Below are 19,118 nucleotides of genomic sequence, written 5' to 3'. Positions count from 1 at the left end.
TGTTTTTTTTTACCGCAAATCAACAACTGTAGATTTCTCGGTGTATTACTGTTAATGCCAAAACGACACCACAGTTTATTACAGTAAAAAAAAAAAAAAATGTTTTTTTAATTTAGAGAAAAATGCTGTAAAAACCACAGTAAATGTTACCATGAAATCTATTGCTACTTTTACATTGCACAATTTGATAGATAACTTGCTTTGAAATCATTATTAGTATTTATTTGGAATGGTTTGAATGGTTGATCATATATTTTTGCATAATTAGACAATATTTAAGTTAACATAATTTGCGTTTACATGGAGTACATATGTATTTTTTCTCCCAAAATAGAAAGAAATACATTTAGTAAGAAGAGTTGCAGTGCTTTATTGATGCATATGATTTACAGGCTTTCGAGGGCCGAATAAAATGACGTGGTGTTATAAAACTTGAATTCTTCCAATAAAGACAATTTCAGGTGTTTTTTATTATTTTTATTTTTTTTTACTAATTTCCGAGACTATTAATGATTTAAAACCATTAATCCAATGGGAGAATTTGATTGCTGTCTTTCATAACTCTGCCAAATGTAATCTTTTCTACAGTAAATGGGGACATCTCGATACCTTTCCTTGAGCTAATAGTGGTAGTCAATATCTAGTTATCGGCAAGGGAATTAACTCGTTTGAAGTTAAATATAAGTTCAGTTATGTCAACTTTGATCATGACAATAGTATATATCCATCCATCCATCCATAGCTACCGCTTGTCTCGGGGGGTCTATATGTCAGAAATATAGGTAACACGCTGCCCCATTGTCACGTGACTTCGTCCAGCTTCATCATTGGTTGGAATACTAGCAACTTTTTATGACGAGGCTATTCTCGCAACAGTAATATGACGAATTTTAACCTTCGCTTTGGATTGTTTCATTGTAAAAAAGAAACATTCGTGGTTTTCAAGAGTTATATACGTAGCGGTTTAACGGCTAAACCCACGGAACACAGGACCTGCCAGCAATTTTAACACGCATGCGCAGTCAGTTAAACCCATACAGAGGACAAGCTGACAATTTTAACACGCATGCGCGGCACATTGTTGTGATGTTAGCCTGAACCCAACATGTCTGCCTCCATGGTTCGAGCGACCGTCCGAGCGGTCAGTAAAAGGAAAATGATTCCCACAAGAGCAGCTCTCACTTTGGTAAGTCATTATTATTTAATTATTACTAATTCGTTCGCTGCCGGGCCTGCTTTCATTTATGCGAAACGCGAAGCCGTGTCGCCGTTTCGTAGCTTTGTGTGAAAGTTAAGCTAGCACCTGTGACGTAAAGAACTGCGATGTTATCTTCTCACATTTACGTAACTCTTATTTAAATAACATGTATTTACGTTTGGGTGACACTTATTTCAATAACATATATTTACGTTTGGCTGACACTAGGCTGCGTTACTTATGACTTGCTCGGCTAAAGTAAGAATCTGTTATTCGTTACGTCATCGTCAGCAGAGGATGAGTCGCTCAATAGCTAAGTGAACTCAAATCCTGTCAAACTCTCACTTTTTCGCGTCATTACACGATTTAACTGGACTTAACCTACAACTTGTGTTGTATATTTTAGCTAACTGAGAATTCAGTACGTGTTACACAGCAGTAATAGTGCAAGTCACTAAGGTATTTTGTGATAGTTTAAACATGACCACTACGTTGTTGACGTAACTCTCATGCAACCATGTTACGACTTTAAAGTCAAGGTTAAAAAATTAAAAACGGACTGTATCATTCTTAAAGCGTTGTCAACCGTAGCTCTGGGTGGAGTCTTGCACATGTTGACGCAGTAAGCAAGATAATAGATAAAGCACCACAAACATTTTCAAATGGCATTTTTGCGCTCTCATGAGGAACATATGCCAAATAGTTTAATAAGTTAGTAATTGGTCAATGCGAGGGTGTCCAATACTGATGTACTGCACTGAACAATTTGATATGTTTTGTAAAAAAAAAAAAAAAGAGCTAATAATCAATTTAATATGTTACGACGTTAAATATATTTACAGAAAAACAACCTCCATATTAGCTTCCGCCTTCATATTTATACATTTTTGCGGATTTTTCTTCTCCATAATTTAATTCCATATACTTCCATATCTTAAGTGTTGTACGTGCATTCAAATGTTTCAAGTCATTTCTGGGGACGTGTGGCGCGGTAGGGAGAGTAGCCGTGCCAGCAACCTGAGGGTTCCTGGTTCGATCCCCAGCTCCTACTAACCTAGTCACGTTCGTTGTGTCCTTGAGCAAGACACTTCACCCTTGCTCCTGATGGGTCGCGATTAGCGCCTTGCATGGCAGCTCCCGCCATCAGTGTGTGAAGGTGGAAATAGTGTCAAAGCGCCTAGAGTACCTTGAAGGTAGAAAAGCGCTATACAAGTATAACCCATTCTATACCATTCTATTCCTAAGGATCTACAACCGGTGAAGTTGGCACGTTGTGTAAATAAAAACAGAATACAATGAATTGCAATACAACTTCCATCCATCCATCCATTTTCTACCGCTTATTCCCTTTTGGGGTCGCGGGGGGCGCTGGAGCCTATCTCAGCTACAATCGGGCGGAAGGCGGCGTACACCCTGGACAAGTCGCCACCTCATCGCAGGGCCAACACAGATAGACAGACAACATTCACACACTAAGGCCAATTTAGTGTTGCCAATCAACTTATCCCCAGGTGCATGTCTTTGGAGGTGGGAGGAAGCCGGAGTGCCCGGAGGGAACCAACGCAGTCACGGGGAGAACATGCAAACTCCACACAGAAAGATCCCGAGCCCGGGATTGAACCCAAGACTACTCAGGACCTTCGTATTGGGAGGCAGATGCACTAACCCCTCTTTCACCGTGCTGCCCGCAATACAACTTATATTCACTTAAATAGACTGCAAAGACAAGATATTTAATGTTCCAACTGGAAAACTTTATTTTTTGCAAATATTAGCTCATTCGGAATTTGATGCCTGCAACATATTTCAAAAAAGCTGGTACAAGTGGCAAAAAAGACTGAGAAAGTTGAGGAATGCTCATCAAACACTTATTTGGAACACAAACAAGGATGGGGCGAGGGTCACCACTTTGTGAACATGCGTGAGCAAATTGTCCAACAGTTTAAGAATAACATTTCTCAACCAGCTATTGAAAGGAATTTAGGGATTCCACTATCATCATCAAAAGGTTCAGAGAATCTGGAGAAATCATTGCACGTAAGCGATGATATTACAGACCTTCGATCCCTCAGGCGGTCCTGCATCAAAAAGGGACATCAATGTGTAAAGGATATCACCACATGGGCTCAGGAACACTTCAGAAAATCACTGTTAGTAACTACAGTTTGTCGCTACATCTGTAAGTGCAAGTTAAAACTCTACTATGCAAAGCGAAAGCCATTTATCAACAACACCCAGAAACGCCGCCGGCTTTGCTGGGCCCGAGCTCATCTAAGATGGACCGATACAAAGTGGAAAAGAGTTCTGTGGTCTGACGGCGTCCACATTTCAAAATGTTTTTGGAAACTGTGAATGTCGTGTCCTCCGGAACAAAGAGGAAAAGAACCATCCGGATTGGCACAAAGTTCAAAAGCCAGCATCTGTGATGGTATGGGGGTGTATTCGTGCCCGAGGCATGGGTAACTTGCACATCTGTGAAGGCACCATTAATGCTGAAAGGTACATACAGGTTTTGGAGCAACATATGTTGCCATCCAAGCAACGTTATTATGGACGCCCCTGCTTATTTCAACAAGACAATGCTAAGCCACGTGTTACAGAGTGTGGGTACTAGACTTGCCTGCCTGTAGTCCAGACCTGTCTCCCATTGAAAATGTGTGGCGCATTATGAAGCCTAAAATACCACAACGGAGACCCCGGACTTTTTAACAACGTAAGCTGTACATCAAGCAAGAATGGGAAATAATTCCACCTGAAAAGCTTCAAAAATGGGTCTCCTCAGTTCCCAAACGTTTACTGAGTGTTGTTAAAAGGAAAGGCCATGTAACACAGTGGTAAAAATGTCGCTGTGACAACTTTTTTGCAATGTGTTGCTGCCATTAAATTCGAAGTTAATGATTATTTGCAAAAAAAAAATTACGTTTCTCAGTTCGAACATTAACTATCTTGTCTTTGCAGTCTATTAAATTGAATATAAGTTGAAAAGGATTTGCAAATAATTTTATTCTGTTTCATTTACGATTTACACAATGTGCCAACTTAACTGGTTTTGGGTTTTGTATTTCTGCTCTATTGTTGTACATTAATAATAGCAGGTTTGTAAGAAGTACCTTATTGTTGTGATTTTATTCCAGACGCCATCAGCCGTGAACAAGATCAGGTTGCTGTTGCAGCACAAACCAGAATATGTGAGTATGAGTAACAGTTAATAGTAACAGTAGTTGACTATTTTCATGAAGAAGCAGGGTTTTGTTGACCCCTATTTGTGTGTTTTTATGGTGAGATTGGGTGCAACCTTAACTGCAGCCTGAGGTTAAAACTACTCTGACAAGTACAATTATCCAAACAGTTACTTAAGTAAATGTACCGTATTTTCCGGACTATAGCGCACACCGGTATATTAGCCACACCTACTAAACTTCTTTTTGAAACTTGAAAACTTGAGAAAAAATATTTTCTATATATAAACCACAGATATATACATTGTGAAATGAGTTATTTACACAGAAAGATTCTGTAAATGTATGTCGATGATATCTATGACTTGTCTATCCCGATACGTACTGATATTGTTTTATTGCCCAGCGTTACTTTGACTCATTACTTTTTTAAGTTTTACCAAAAAGACTTTGAGAACGCAGACCTCTGCCAATAGTAGAGATGCACTTTCTTTTATACCTGTTGGGAGTGCAAGTTGTTTTACTCTGTCCTCCACTCTGAGCCAGCCCACTTTGGAGAAGTGGGTAGGAGTGAGGTGGGATCTGGGGTGGAGGTCTAGAAGTAATCTGACTAGCTTGTTCTGGGATGTTTGGAGTTTAGATTTGAGGGTTTTGGAGGTGCTAGGGTACCAGGAGGTGCATGCGTAATCGAAAAAGGGTTGAACGAGAGTTCCCGCCAGAATCCTCATGGTGCTTTTGTTGACCAGAGAGGAGATTCTATAGAGAAATCTCGTTCGTTGGTTGACCTTTTTGATTACCTTGGTTGCCATTTTATCACAGGAAAGATTAGCCTCTAGAATGGAACCTATGTAGGTGACCTCATCTTTCCTGGTGATAACAATGTCACCCACTTTTATAGTGAAGTCATTGACTTTCTTAAGGTTGATGTGGGACCCAAATAGGATGGATTCCGTTTTACCCAAGTGTATGGATAGCTTGTTGTCAGCGAGCCAGGTGCATGTTCTACAGAGTTCAGCACTGAGGATTTTCCCCACCTGTGACTTGTCCTTGTCTGATACCAGCAAGGCCGAGTCATCCGCAAACCAGAACAATTCACAGTCGCATGCCGATGACAAGTCGTTTATGTATATTAGGAACAGTAAAGGCCCCAATACACTGCCTTGGGGGACTCCACAGCTCACCGAGGGGGGGGGGACACGGTTCCGTTCACCTCTACCACCTGCTCCCTCCCCTCCAAGTAAGATTGCATCCAGCTCGATGAGGTTTTGTTAAATCCGATTGCTCTGAGCTTATCCAACAGTATAGCGTGGTTAACGGTGTCAAAGGCCTTCTGAAGGTCCAGCATGACCATGCCGCAGTATTTGCCCGCGTCCACCTCATGTTTGATGTGGTCGGTCAGATAGAGAAGGCATGTGTCAGTGGAGTTGTTAGTTCTGAAGCCGGATTGGAATTTGTACATGAGTTTATTAGTGGCAAGGTATCTATCGACCTGTTCATAAACTATTTTCTCCATTACTTTCGAAATGGAACTGAGAATAGAAACAGGTCGGTAGTTGCCAGGTTCCAATTTGCTTCCTTTTTTAAAGAGGGGAGTTACTCTTGCTATCTTAAAATCTTTTGGTACTTGGCCTTGTGTAATTGATAGGTTTATTATGTGTGTGATGATTGGGGCAATGATGGAAGCAGAGTCCCTGAGGAATCTGGAGGGAATATTATCAAGGCCGGTGGCCTTGTTTGGGTGGAGCGCGCTCAATTTTTTAAACACCTCATCAGCTGTGACCATTTCTAATTTGAAATCATTGTTGGATACTCCTAGCTTTCTGTAGAAGGCTTTAATGTGTTCTACACCAAAGCGACCAGAGTGGTGGGACAGCTTGTTGACAAGAGTTGTGGCTATGCTGGTGAAAAAGGCGTTAAGTCTGCTTGCTACCTCCATTTTGTCTGTAATGAGGGAGTCACCCTCCTTGATGCTGATGTTGGTGAGTCTGGTTTTAAGTTTCTGGCTGCAACCAGGAAGCTGGTTGTTGAGAATTTTCCAGAGCTCACGTGGCTTATTTGTGTTTTCCTCTATTTTGTCGTTAATGTAATTTTTTTTTAAGGATTTAGTCTGGTTGGTTGACTTATTTCTTAATTTATTGCATTGCTTTTTGAGAGTTGAAAGGAGTGATTTGAGGTGGATATTATTGGGTTGTTTATCTACTTCTGTTTTACACTTTTGGTATTCGGAGTATTTTCTGTCTCTGTCTTTTATGGCAGCTAATAGGTCCGGATTCATCCATGGTTCCGAGCGGGCTTTGATCCTGACTGTTTTCACGGGAGCCATGTCATTTAGTATCTTTAGGAACGCTGTTTTGAAGCGATTCCAAGCAACATCGACCAGGTTGCTCGCGAGCACAGGGGACCAGTCCCACTCATCTAATTTTAAACTGAAATTATCACTGGAGTATTTTTTAAGGGATCTGCATTGGGCCGTTATGTGGCCATTGGCTTTGGGTTTAGCTATTTTGCGGGTGCAGAAGGTTAGAGCGTGGTCGCTAAGACCACAGATCATGACCCCACTATTTTTTATTTTAGGCCGGTCTGAAGTGAGAATGAGATCTATGGTTAATTTGGTGGAATCACACACCCTTGTAGGTAGCGCTATTAGCTGGGAAAGACCGCGCAGATTACAAAACTTGCTGTAGGATCTGTAGACAGGCGCATCTCTGCGTTGAATATCTGTGTTCAGTTCCACAGTCATAATTCTCTCTACGTTGTCCGCCCCAGCCAAGCACTCCTCCAGAGCCCCATAGAAATCACTCTGATTAGGGGGTCTGTAAACAGTCCCTATTAGTACCGGCTTGGCGTTTTTAAATTTGATTTCCGCCCACACAGATTCCAGGTCATTGTGGTTAAGATCAGTGCGAGTTATGTATTTAATATCTTGGTGAATATACATACAAACTCCCCCACCGTATTTATTCCTGTCCTTTCTGATAACTGAAGAGTTTTCTATTTCTATCTCTGAGTCGGAAATACTTTGATCGAATTTGGTTTCAGAGAAACATAGGATTTTTACCTTCGTGTTGAGGAACATTTCTCTGATTTGGTCGAGTTTGGTTCCAGAGAGGCTGTTCACATTAAGGTGGATGATGTGTAGTCCACTGGAACCAAAAAGAGCATCAGAGTCCGCTGTGTAGTGGTACTGACCAGAAAAGTTGTTGGTTGTTATTGAAGTTGAAGTTGGAGAGCAGTTCTGTTCATTGTTTGGCTGGAGCTGCTTATGGGAGCAAGAGGAGCAGGAGGGAGAGAAAGGAGAGAGAGAGAAAGGAGAGAAAGAGAGAGGCATATTGCTCTTCATCCAGGGGGAGGGGGAGGGGCGGAGTTGTAAAGGGTGGGGCCAGGTAGTGGGCGCGGGGGTGGGGGTGGATTTCATTTTTACAGGCTTTTGTCCGTTTGAAGACAAAGAAAATAAAGAAAATGAATGTATGAATGTAATTTACTGTGTAAATGTAATATCTCACTGTGTTGATGAACTGAGGCAATCAGTTAGACATGCAGGCTTCTGATTGGCCGAAATGTGCATCAATGTTTTTTTTGTATTTGTATTTATTTTTTTGTTACATTGGAGTGCAGAATATAAGTTTAAATAACTAGAGGAAATTATGTGTTTCTTGTCAGATGGGTCTAAAGGTTGGCGTGAGAACGCGTGGCTGCAACGGGCTGACATACACGCTAGACTACACCAAGCAGAAAGACAAATCTGATGAGGAAGTGCTGCAAGATGGTGAGCTGCCTTCTTGTGTATGTGGGTCAAAGGTAAAGTTACTGCTTGTTCTTGCGCTGCTCAAAGGGTTTTGGACCGTCTTTCAGCGCATGTCTTGGGTGGTTCTAATGAGAACACTTTAGCTAACTAGCCCAGCCTAGCCTAGTTAGCTCCCTAAGATTAGCTTCAATGTCAGGTGCGCTGGCCCCGGGAATACACTTAATTGTGGCTGATTTGCTAAGCTTTATGTTTCGGGTGATGGAGTCCCCTGTGACTAAGGTGTGGTGCCCGGTAGACTGGGGTGTAGGACTAGCTAAAGAGCTAAATCTATTATGCGTCTCAACCGGTACACCGTAGCTTGTAGGTCGCTTTGGACTACTACAGGCTGGGCTAGTTAGCTCGCTACAGCTAACGCTAGCAGATGTGTCCGCAACATCTAAAGTTGCGAGATTACTCTGCTCTAACTGGCGGACACGGCCCTCTAGCAGAGCCAACCTATCCATGAGTAAGGTGCACGAAGCGAAGGAAGTCATATTCACGGTGTTTTCTGTCACCGAGTGAAGTTCCTGCTGTCTTCCGGGAAGTCGTGGTCACGGTGTGCCGGGAGCCGCTTCCTTCCGACCGGCGCCGCCTTTCTCCGCGCTAGCTTCGTTAGCTTAGCAGCTAGCTAGCTGCGGGAGGGGTGGTGAGACAGAGATCGGGTGATTTGCAAGTTAAATAGTACTACTAAATATGTTTAGGAAGTAGTAAAGAAAGCTGCAGAACAATTAAAACCACACAGATACACGATATTTCGCTTTCTCGAAACAGCGAGCAGTCAGCGAGCAGTCACGCACGGTGAACCGGAACCGGAAGTCCAGACGATTTTTTTTGCGCTAAATGAGGCATCTCCTCCTAACTATACGAATGCACATATTGCCCGTCCCCTCAAAAGGGGTGGGGGGGTCGCACTAATATACAATGAAAACTTTAACCTTACCCCTAACCTAAATAATAAATATAAATCGTTTGAGGTGCTTACTATGAGGTCTGTCACACCGCTGCCTCTCGACCTGGCTGTTATCTACCGCCCCCAGGGCCCTACTCGGACTTTATCAATGACTTCTCCGAGTTCGTTGCTGATCTAGTGACGCACGCCGACCATATAATCATAATGGGGGACTTTAATATCCATATGAATACCCCATCGGACCCTCAGTGCGTGGCGCTCCAGACTATAATTGATAGCTGTGGTCTTACACAAATAGTAAATGAACCTACGCATCGCAATGGTAATACGATAGATCTAGTGCTGGTCAGGGGTGTCACTACCTCCAAAGTTATGGTACTCCCATATACTAAAGTAATGTCCGATCATTACCTTATAAAATTCGAAGTTCTGACTCATTGTCAAAAAGCTAATAATAACAGCTATAGCAGCCGCAACATTAATGCTGCCACATCGATGACTCTTGCTGACCTACTGCCTTCGGTAATGGCACCATTCCCAAATTATGTCGGCTCTATTGATAACCTCACTAACAACTTTGACAATGCCCTGCGTGAAACCATTGATAGTATAGCACCGCTAAAACAAAAAAGGGCCCCTAGAAGGTGCACCCCATGGTTTACAGAAGAAACTAGAGCTCATAAATTATCATGTAGAAAGCTGGAACGCAAATGGCGCAGAACGAAGCTTGAGATTTTCCATCAAGCATGGAGTGATAGTTTAATAACTTATAAACGCATGCTTACCTTAGCTAAAGCTAAATATTACTCAAATCTCATCCGCCTCAACAAAAACGACCCTAAATATTTGTTTAGTACAGTAGCATCGCTAACCCAACAAGGGACTCTTCCCAATAGCTCCACCCACTCGGCAGATGACTTTATGAATTTCTTTAATAAGAAAATTTAACTCATTGGAAGGGAGATTAAAGACAACGCATCCCAGCTACAACTGGGTTCTATTAACACAGATACGACTGTATATACGACGGATACTGCACTCCAAAATAGTCTCTGTCTTTTTGATGAAATAACATTAGAGGAGCTATTACGGCGTGTAAGTGGGATAAAACAAACAACATGTTTACTTGATCCACTTCCCGGGAAACTTATCAAGGAGCTTTTTGTATTATTAGGTCCATCAGTGCTAAATATTATAAACTTATCACTTTCCTCTGGCACTGTACCCCTAGCATTCAAGAAAGCGGTTATTCATCCTCTGCTCAAAAGACCTAACCTCGATCCTGACCTCATGGTAAACTACGGACCGGTGTCCCACCTTCCGTTTATTTTGAAAATCCTTGAAAAAAATTTCGCACAGCAGCTAAATGAACACTTGTGTCTAACAATCTCTGTGAACCTTTTCAATCCGGTTTCAGGGCAAATCACTCTACGGAGACAGCCCTCGCAAAAATGACTAATGATCTACTGCTAACGATGGATTCTGATGCGTCATATATGTTGCTGCTTCTTGATCTTAGAGCTGCTTTCGATACCGTCGATCATAATATTTTATTAGAGCGTATCAAAACACGTATTGGTATGTCAGACTTAGCCATGTCAAGGTTTAACTCTTATCTTACGGACAGGATGCAGTGCATCTCCCATAATAATGTGACCTCGGACTATGTTAAGGTAACGTGCGGAGTTCTTCAGGGTTCGGTTCTTGGCCCTGCATTCTTTAGTATTTACATGCTGCCGCTAGGCGACATCATACGCAAATACGGTGTTAGCTTTCACTGTTATGCTGATGACACCTAACTCTACATGCCCCTAAAGCTGACCAACACGCCGGATTGTAGTCAGCTGGAGGCGTGTCTGAATGAAATTAAACAATGGATGTCCGCTAACTTATTGCAACTCAACGCCAAGAAAACGGAAATGCTGATTATCGGTCCTGCTAGACACCAACATTTATTTAATAATACCACCTTAACATTTGACAACCAAACAATTACGCAAGGCGACTCGGTAAATAATCTGGGTGTTATCTTCGACCCAACTCTCTCCTTTGAGTCACACATTAAGAGTGTTACTAAAATAGCCTTCTTTCATCTCTGTAATATCGCTAAAATTCGTTCTATTTTATCCACTAGCGACGCTGAGATCATTATTCATGCGTTCGTTACGTCTCGTCTCAATTACTGTAACGTCCCTATGTCTAGCATTAAAAGATTGCAGTTGGTACAAAATGCGGCTGCTAGACTTTTGACAAGAACAAGAAAGTTTGATCATATTACCCCTATACTGGCTCACCTGCACTGGCTTCCTGTGCACTTAAGATGTGACTTTAAGGTTTTACTACTTACGTATAAAATACTACACGGTCTAGCTCCAGCCTATCTTGCCGATTGTATTGTGCCATATGTCCCGGAAAGAAATCTGTGTTCAAAAAACTCTGGCTTATTAGTGATTCCCAGAGCCCAAAAAAAGTCTGCGGGCTATAGAGCGTTTTCTATTCGGGCTCCAGTACTCTGGAATGCCCTCCCGGTAACAGTTAGAGATGCTACCTCAGTAGAAGCATTTAAGTCCCATCTTAAAACTCATTTGTATACTCTAGCCTTTAAATAGCCCCCCCCTTTTTTTTATTTATTTTTTATTTAATTTAATTTATTTTTTTAGACCAGTTGATCTGCCGTTTGTTTTCTTTTCTCCTCTGCTCCCCTCTATCCCTTGTGGAGGGGGAAACACACAGGTCCGGTGGCCATGGATGAAGTGCTGGCTGTCCAGAGTCGGGACCCGGGGTGGACCGCTCGCCTGTGTATCGGTTGGGAACATCTCTGCGCTGCTGACCCGTCTCCGCTCGGGATGGTTTCCTGCTGACCCCACTATGGACTGGACTCTTACTATTATGTTGGATCCACTATGGACTGGACTCTCACAATATTATATCAGACCCACTCGACATCCATTGCATTCGGTCTCCCCTGGGGTTACCCACATATGCGGTTCTCTCCAAGCTTTCAAGGGGAGACCGGATGCAATGGTCGTCGAGTGGGTCTGACATAATATTGTGAGAGTCCAGTCCATAGTAGATCTAACATAATAGTGAGAGTCCAGTCCATAGTGGGGCCAGCAGGAGACCATCTCGAGCGGAGACGGGTCAGCAGCGCAGAGATGTCCCCAACCGATGCACAGGCGAGCGGTCCACCCCGGGTCCCGACTCTGGACAGCCAGCACTTCATCCATGGCCACCGGACCTGTGTGTCTCCCCTCCACAAGGGAGAGGGGGGCAGAGGAGAAAAGAAAAGAAATGGCAGATCAACTGGTCTAAAAAGGGGGTCTATTTAAAAGCTAGAGTATACTCTAGCCTTTAAATAGCATCCAGACATACTATAACAACAATATGTTATTGCATACGTCAGCAGACTAATTAGGAGCCTTTTTTTGTTTATTTACTACTAAAAGACATGTTGTCTAGTATGTTCACTATTTTATTTAAGGACAAAATTGTTCTTCGATTGCAATAAGAAACATATGTTTAATGTACCCTAAGATGCTTTGTTAAAAAAAAACAATAATGACATTTTTGTGGTCCCGTCTGTTTAGAAAAGTATCGAAATACATTTTGGTATCGGTACTAAAATATTGGTATCGGGACAACCCTACTCCAATGTTGTGGTCAGTTTCTAGCAGGAGGGTGACAACACAAATGTTTTACTTCTCATATGATACCAATGCTGGAGCCTTGATTATTGGCCGATATTGATAATAAATGTGATTGTAGCACGAATCATAATACATACTTTTATTATTTTATAGTGTGTAATGTTAAAAAAAGGTTTTATCAAGTTAAATTACTCAGTATGAAAAACACTTGTGACTGACTTATGTCGTTTTTAAATTGAAGTGGAGTGGTAGTTAGTTTTGTGGTGACACTTAGTGGTCTGTCTCACTCCTGACTTTAGTGAGGGTAAAGTGAAGCCTCTGCTTACAACGGATGGCAAGGCACACATTTCAGTAGTTTGACGAGTTATTGATCGCTCTGCTACCGATCAATATCTGACAATTTTACTGATAAAGTATGTGATTATTGTCAATTAATGCCGATCACAAAGGTTGATCCCTTCCGGCCAACACTGTATTTATTGTTATTACCCGGCTGGCTCGCGGCTAATTGTGTGTTTCCACACACAGTGTGGAGCTACTCCCTTAAGTTAATACCATATTTTCTGGACTATAGTGCACACCGGTATATAAATGTTAGTAGAATGTGAGCCGCAGATATAAACATTGTGAAATGAGTTATTTACACAGAAAGATTTTATTAATGTTTATTTACATACCTTAATTGTTTCCAAATGGTGGCAGTAAAACGGAAGATCAAACAAACAGAAGTCATCGTCATGGACCCACTAGCTGCGGAAGCTAACTCTCCAATCAGCTAAATAGACTCAATAAGTCCACAGTTACGTTTTGGTGGATTTACAAAACTGAAGCCACACAAACAGAATGTAATTTTAAGTTAATAATACTAAACTCGTAAACATGTTAGCATATTACCTAATGCTAACAACGCTAGTTTCAATACATTACAACAGCACGTACAAATATGCATGAAAACTCTCCTACAGACATCACACATGGGACGGTTTAGTAAGTAAGAATTGTTTTAGTTATATTGAAAAACTGTGTCCGCTGTGTCAGGTGTGCGAGTGTTCATCGAGAAGAAAGCCCAGCTGACTCTTCTGGGGACAGAGATGGACTACGTGGAGTCCAAGCTCTCCAGCGAGTTTGTCTTCAACAATCCCAACATCAAGGGCACGTGCGGCTGCGGGGAGAGCTTCAACATTTGAGCCGTCCTAAAGCAACAAAGACTCCACAGGCTGGAGAAGTTGGAACTGAAGAAGAACCCCCGCCTGTCTTTGGACCGCTCACACTTTCACTCTTCACCTTTGTGTTACTTTGCCATTTCATGCTCACAAAGACCTGGCAGAGTGTATTTATTCTCCTTCTTCCACAAAACCCAAAAGCAGTGAAGTTGGCACGTTGTGTAAAAGGTAAATAAAAACAGAATACAATGATTTGCAAATCCTTTTCAACTTATATTCAATTGAATAGACTGCAAAGACAAGATATTTAATGTTCCAACTGAGAAACTTATTTTATTTTTTTCTGCAAATAATCATTAACTTAGAATTTAATGGCAGTAACAAAAAAGTTGTCACAGGGGCCACTGTGTTACATGGCCTTTCCTTTTAACAACACTCAGTAAACGTTTGGGAACTGAGGAGACCAATTTTTGAAGCTTTTCAGGTGGAATTCTTTCCCATTCTTGCTTGATGTACAGCTTAAGTTGTTCAACAGTCCGGGGTCTCAGTTGTCGTATTTTAGGCTTCATAATGCGCCACACATTTTCAATGGGAGACAGGTCTGGACTACAGGCAGGCCAGTCTAGTACCCACACTCTTTTACTATGAAGCCACACTGTTATAACATGTGCAGAATGTGGCTTGGCCCTGTCTTGCTGAAATAAGCAGGGGCGTCCATGATAATGCTGCTTGGATGGCAACATATGTTGCTCCAAAACCTGTATGTACCTTTCAGCATTAATGGTGCCTTCACAGATGTGTAAGTTACCTATGTCTGGCACTAATACACCCCCATACCATCACAGATGCTGGCTTTTCAACTGTGCGCCTATAACAGTCCAGATAGCTCTTTTCCTATTTGGTCAGGAGGACACAATGTCCACGGTTTCCAAAAACAATTTTAAATGTGAACTCGTCAGACTACAGAACACTTTTCCACTTTGCATCAGTCCATCTTAGATAAACTCAGGCCCAGCGAAGCCAGCAGCGTTTCTGGGTGTTGTTGATAAATGGCCTTTGCTTTGCATAGTAGCGTTTTAACTTGGACTTACAGATGTAGCGACCAACTGTAATTACTGACAGTGGTTTTCTGATGTATTCCCGAGCCCATGTCGTGATATCCTTTACACACTGATGTCGCTTTTTGATGCAGTACTGCCTGGGGGATCGAAGGTCACAGGCCTTGCTGCTTACGTGCAGTGATTTCTCCAGATTCTCTGAAACTTTTGATGATTTTAAAAACCTTAGATGGTGAAATAGATAAAACCTTTGGACAATTCGCTCACGCATTTGTTCACAACGTGGTGACCCTCGCCCATCCTTGTTTGTGAATGACTGAGCATTTCATGGAAGCTGCTTTTATACCCAATCATGGCACCCACCTGTTCCCAATTAGCCTGTTCACCTGTGGGATGTTCCAAATAAGTGTTTGATGAGCATTCCTCAACTTTCTCAGTCTTTTTTGCCGCTTGTGCCAGCTTTTTTGAAACATGTTGCAGGCATCAAATTCTAAATGAGCTAATATTTGCAAAAAATAACAGTTTTCCAGTTCGAACGTTAAATATCTTGTTATTGCGGTCTATTCAATTGAATATAAGTTGAAAAGGATTGGCAAATCATTGTATTTTGTTTTTATTTACTATTTACACAACGTGCCAACTTCACTGTTTTTGGGGTTTGTACACCAGGGGTGTCCAAACCTTTCCCACTGAGGACCGCACATCGAAAAATCAAAGCATTCAGCGGCCATTTTCATATTTTTCATTTAAAAAAATAAGTAATTTATCTTTTTTTTTTAATTCAACGCTTGAAATCTATTTAAAATCTGTCAATATAAAGTTGCTTTATAAAAAAAAAAGTTTTATGCCCTTTTTGTCAAAGCCCTGTTTTTTATAATTAAAAGCAATCAATATTTTCCCCTAAATGATAAGTAATTAGATTCACAACACCATGGATTTTAATGCATTATTTTTAAGGAATGTCAGTTCATAAAAATCCTAACCATAAATAAGTCCTCCAAATGTTTTCATTTGTTTATTTTTACTTTCAAAGCTCATGTTTTCAGGTCAACTTCAGATCAATCCGTCGATTATAAGTTTTTATTATTTTTTTGTTTTATGCCCTTTTTGACAGACAACTTTGTTTCTTGTATTTTAAACACACAAAATATGCAATGTTTCCCCAAAAAATATTTCAAAGTGGAATTATTGATGAGAAGTATTGAACTTGAATAACATTGATTTTGATTCATTATTATTTTTGGAGCACTGACCGTTGTAAAGAAAAAAACAGCAGGCGTGGCACCTTTGTGTTACTAGAGTCAACATTGCAACTTTTTTCTTACTACATTTCACCTGTTTGATCTTTTATTCCACTTTTTAATGTTCTTTTTTTTTAATAGTATATTTAAAACGTGCAAAATTGGACACCCCTGTTCTATGCTCAGTTTTGTCACTCCAGCAAGAGAACAGGATAATAGACTTGAAATATTGTGTGGAAAAGCCTCAAGTGTCTCCAAAGTGAATAGTCTTGAAAAATACTGCATATATATTTATGTGTACATATATTGTGTAAATGAACCAAGTCAGCGCACAATAAAGCAACGCACAAAAAATGTATGCGCCACATTAATTATTGTACACAGTTTGTTTATTGTCAAGCGTCACTAATGTATAGAGCTGTGTAATGTATGTGTACATATTAAATATTAAACCCAGGCTCCTCACTTCAGATGTTTGTTTTTTTTTTTTTTTGCTTTGTGTCCAAATTGTGTTTAAAAAATCAACTGTAAAGATGAGATAGTGTACAAACTGAGAAGTAGTGAGAAGTACAAAGTGAGTGTGTGGCACACTCACTGGCTGTATAAACTGACACTTTATTAAGGGAACCATTTGCTTTATTCTAAAGTACTACATTTAGTAACATTGAAAGCAAATATAATTGTGTTTTTGTGCTGTGCAAGAAGGAATATGAAATGTGCAACTCTGGTCAATAAGACAAATAGAACAACATATACCTTGTTTAGTCCTAAAAATCAAAACGATCCCACATTTTTTAATTTTACCCCATTTCCTTAGTTTCCTTTTTATAGATGATAGCGATTAATACCGATGTCAGTCACAGCACACATAAATATGAGAAATGATAAGCAGACCACGACAAAGGTCATTATTGCATTTTAGATACATGAATGGGCATTGAAAGAACAAAAGCTGATTTTAATTTTAATTTGAAATATTTGCAAAATTTGCAGGTCAGCAGCAGGAAGCATGAAGTGCTCTAAAACTTGCTGGTAGACGGCTGCGTTGACCCTGGATCTCAGGAAACAGAGTGGACCGACACCAGCAGATGACATGGCACCCCAAACCATCACTGATGGTGGAAGCTTTACACTAGACTTCAGGCAACGTGGATCCTGTGCCTCTCCTGTCTTCCTCCAGACTCTGGGACCTCGATTTCCAAAGGAAATGCAAACCAAACCAACCCAAACCATGATGGTTTGGGGTGCCATGTCGTCTGCTGGTGTCGGTCCACTCTGTTTCCTGAGATCCAGGGTCAACGCAGCCGTCTACCAGCAAGTTTTAGAGCACTTCATGCTTCCTGCTGCTGACCTGCTCTATGGAGATGGAGATTTCAAGTTCCAACAGGACTTGGCGCCTGCACACAGCGCAAAATCTACCCGTGCCTGGTTTACGGACCATGGTATTTCTGTTCTAAATTGGCCCGCCAACTCCCCTGACCTTAGCCCCATAGAAAATCTGTGGGGTATTGTGAAAAGGAAGATGCAGAATGCCAGACCCAAAAACGCAGAAGAGTTGAAGGCCACTATCAGAGCAACCTGGGCTCTCATAACACCTGAGCAGTGCCAGAAACTCATCGACTCCATGCCACGCCGCATTAACGCAGTAATTGAGGCAAAAGGAGCTCCAACCAAGTATTGAGTATTGTACATGCTCATATTTTTCATTTTCATACTTTTCAGTTGGCCAACATTTCTAAAAATCCCTTTTTTGTATTAGCCTTAAGTAATATTCTAATTTTGTGACACACGGAATTTTGGATTTTCATTTGTTGCCACTTCAAATCATCAAAATTAAATGAAATAAACATTTGAATGCATCAGTCTGTGTGCAATGAATAAATATAATGTACAAGTTACACCTTTTGAATGCAATTACTGAAATAAATCAAGTTTTTCAAAATATTCTAATTTACTGGCTTTTACCTGTAATTAATGAAAAACAGTGCAACATAAAAAGGCATTCCTCCTTTCTTTAAACTTGGACCAATGACCATGAATAAAAAACAAGTTAAAGTGCAACATAAGAAGGCACATCATCTTCCTTGAAACATAAAGCCTGACATCTGGAGTGATGCTGCTGTCTTCCACACTTGGAGCCATGGATTGTAGAATACTTGTTTTCAGTGGCAGGATCATTGACACAGATGGTGAAGTTTCAGTGCTCAGTAGAGATGGAACACTTTTGAGGGGTTTAAGCACCTGGAGGACCTCACCTGCCACTCTCACATCATCATCAGACAGGGTGACATTTGTCTTCAGGGTGTTGTGGGTCAATGCAGAGTATATAGCTGCCTGCTGCTCCAACATATCATAAGTGGAGTTCCACCTCGTTGGGACATCATGTATGAGCAGGCAGCTTTAGCATTTCTTGCTTTGTCTTAAGCACATGAGCAGCTGTTGTGCTTGGGTGGAAGTAAGAAACCTTCCTGATCCTCCCAAAGAGGCGCTCCATCCTATTGACTGAGATTCCCTTCTGTGATGCCAAATTCACTACATGTGCAAAGCACCTATCTGTGGTCCCAGTCCTGCCTCATTCTCTGTAATTATTTGATTTTTGGCATTATCACGTGTGACTGGGATATCTTTATCTTCCAGTCCTCCACTGCTTGTGTCAGTACCTGCGCAAGGTGACTCTCGTAGAGGGGGCGTGTCTTCTCATCTCCCAGTCTGCTGTGATGAAGTGAGCGCTTATAGTTCCGCTGGACGTCCAGCCGTCTGTCATGAGCGCAACAGATGATGCTCGGGATAGTTCATCCACAACTTTTTTCTTCTGCTCATAAAGATCTGGCACAATCTTATTGCTGAAGTGGGTGCGCGACGGATGTCGTAACGTGGTTCAAGCACGTTCAGCGTGTGTTTAAAACCCTCGTTTTGCACAACCGAGTCTGCACTTATA

General features: G+C 41.3%; 1 protein-coding gene across 1 annotated transcript; it reads left to right on the top strand.

Moving 5' to 3' along the window:
• Positions 1 to 1,018: 1,018 nt before the first annotated feature.
• Positions 1,019 to 16,650, top strand: isca1 (iron-sulfur cluster assembly 1). The gene is made up of 4 exons (XM_061981832.1): positions 1,019 to 1,186; positions 4,333 to 4,386; positions 8,038 to 8,143; positions 13,757 to 16,650. The coding sequence occupies exons 1-4, from the start codon at positions 1,106 to 1,108 to the stop codon at positions 13,903 to 13,905; spliced, it is 390 nt and encodes a 129-aa protein (XP_061837816.1). The 5' UTR covers positions 1,019 to 1,105; the 3' UTR covers positions 13,906 to 16,650.
• Positions 16,651 to 19,118: the final 2,468 nt, after the last annotated feature.

This window comes from Nerophis lumbriciformis, linkage group LG24 (assembly GCF_033978685.3).
Source record: "Nerophis lumbriciformis linkage group LG24, RoL_Nlum_v2.1, whole genome shotgun sequence".
Classification (NCBI taxonomy): Eukaryota; Metazoa; Chordata; class Actinopteri; order Syngnathiformes; family Syngnathidae; genus Nerophis; species Nerophis lumbriciformis.
Note: the sequence above shows the minus strand (reverse complement) of the source record. Positions and strands in the feature narration are given on the sequence as shown.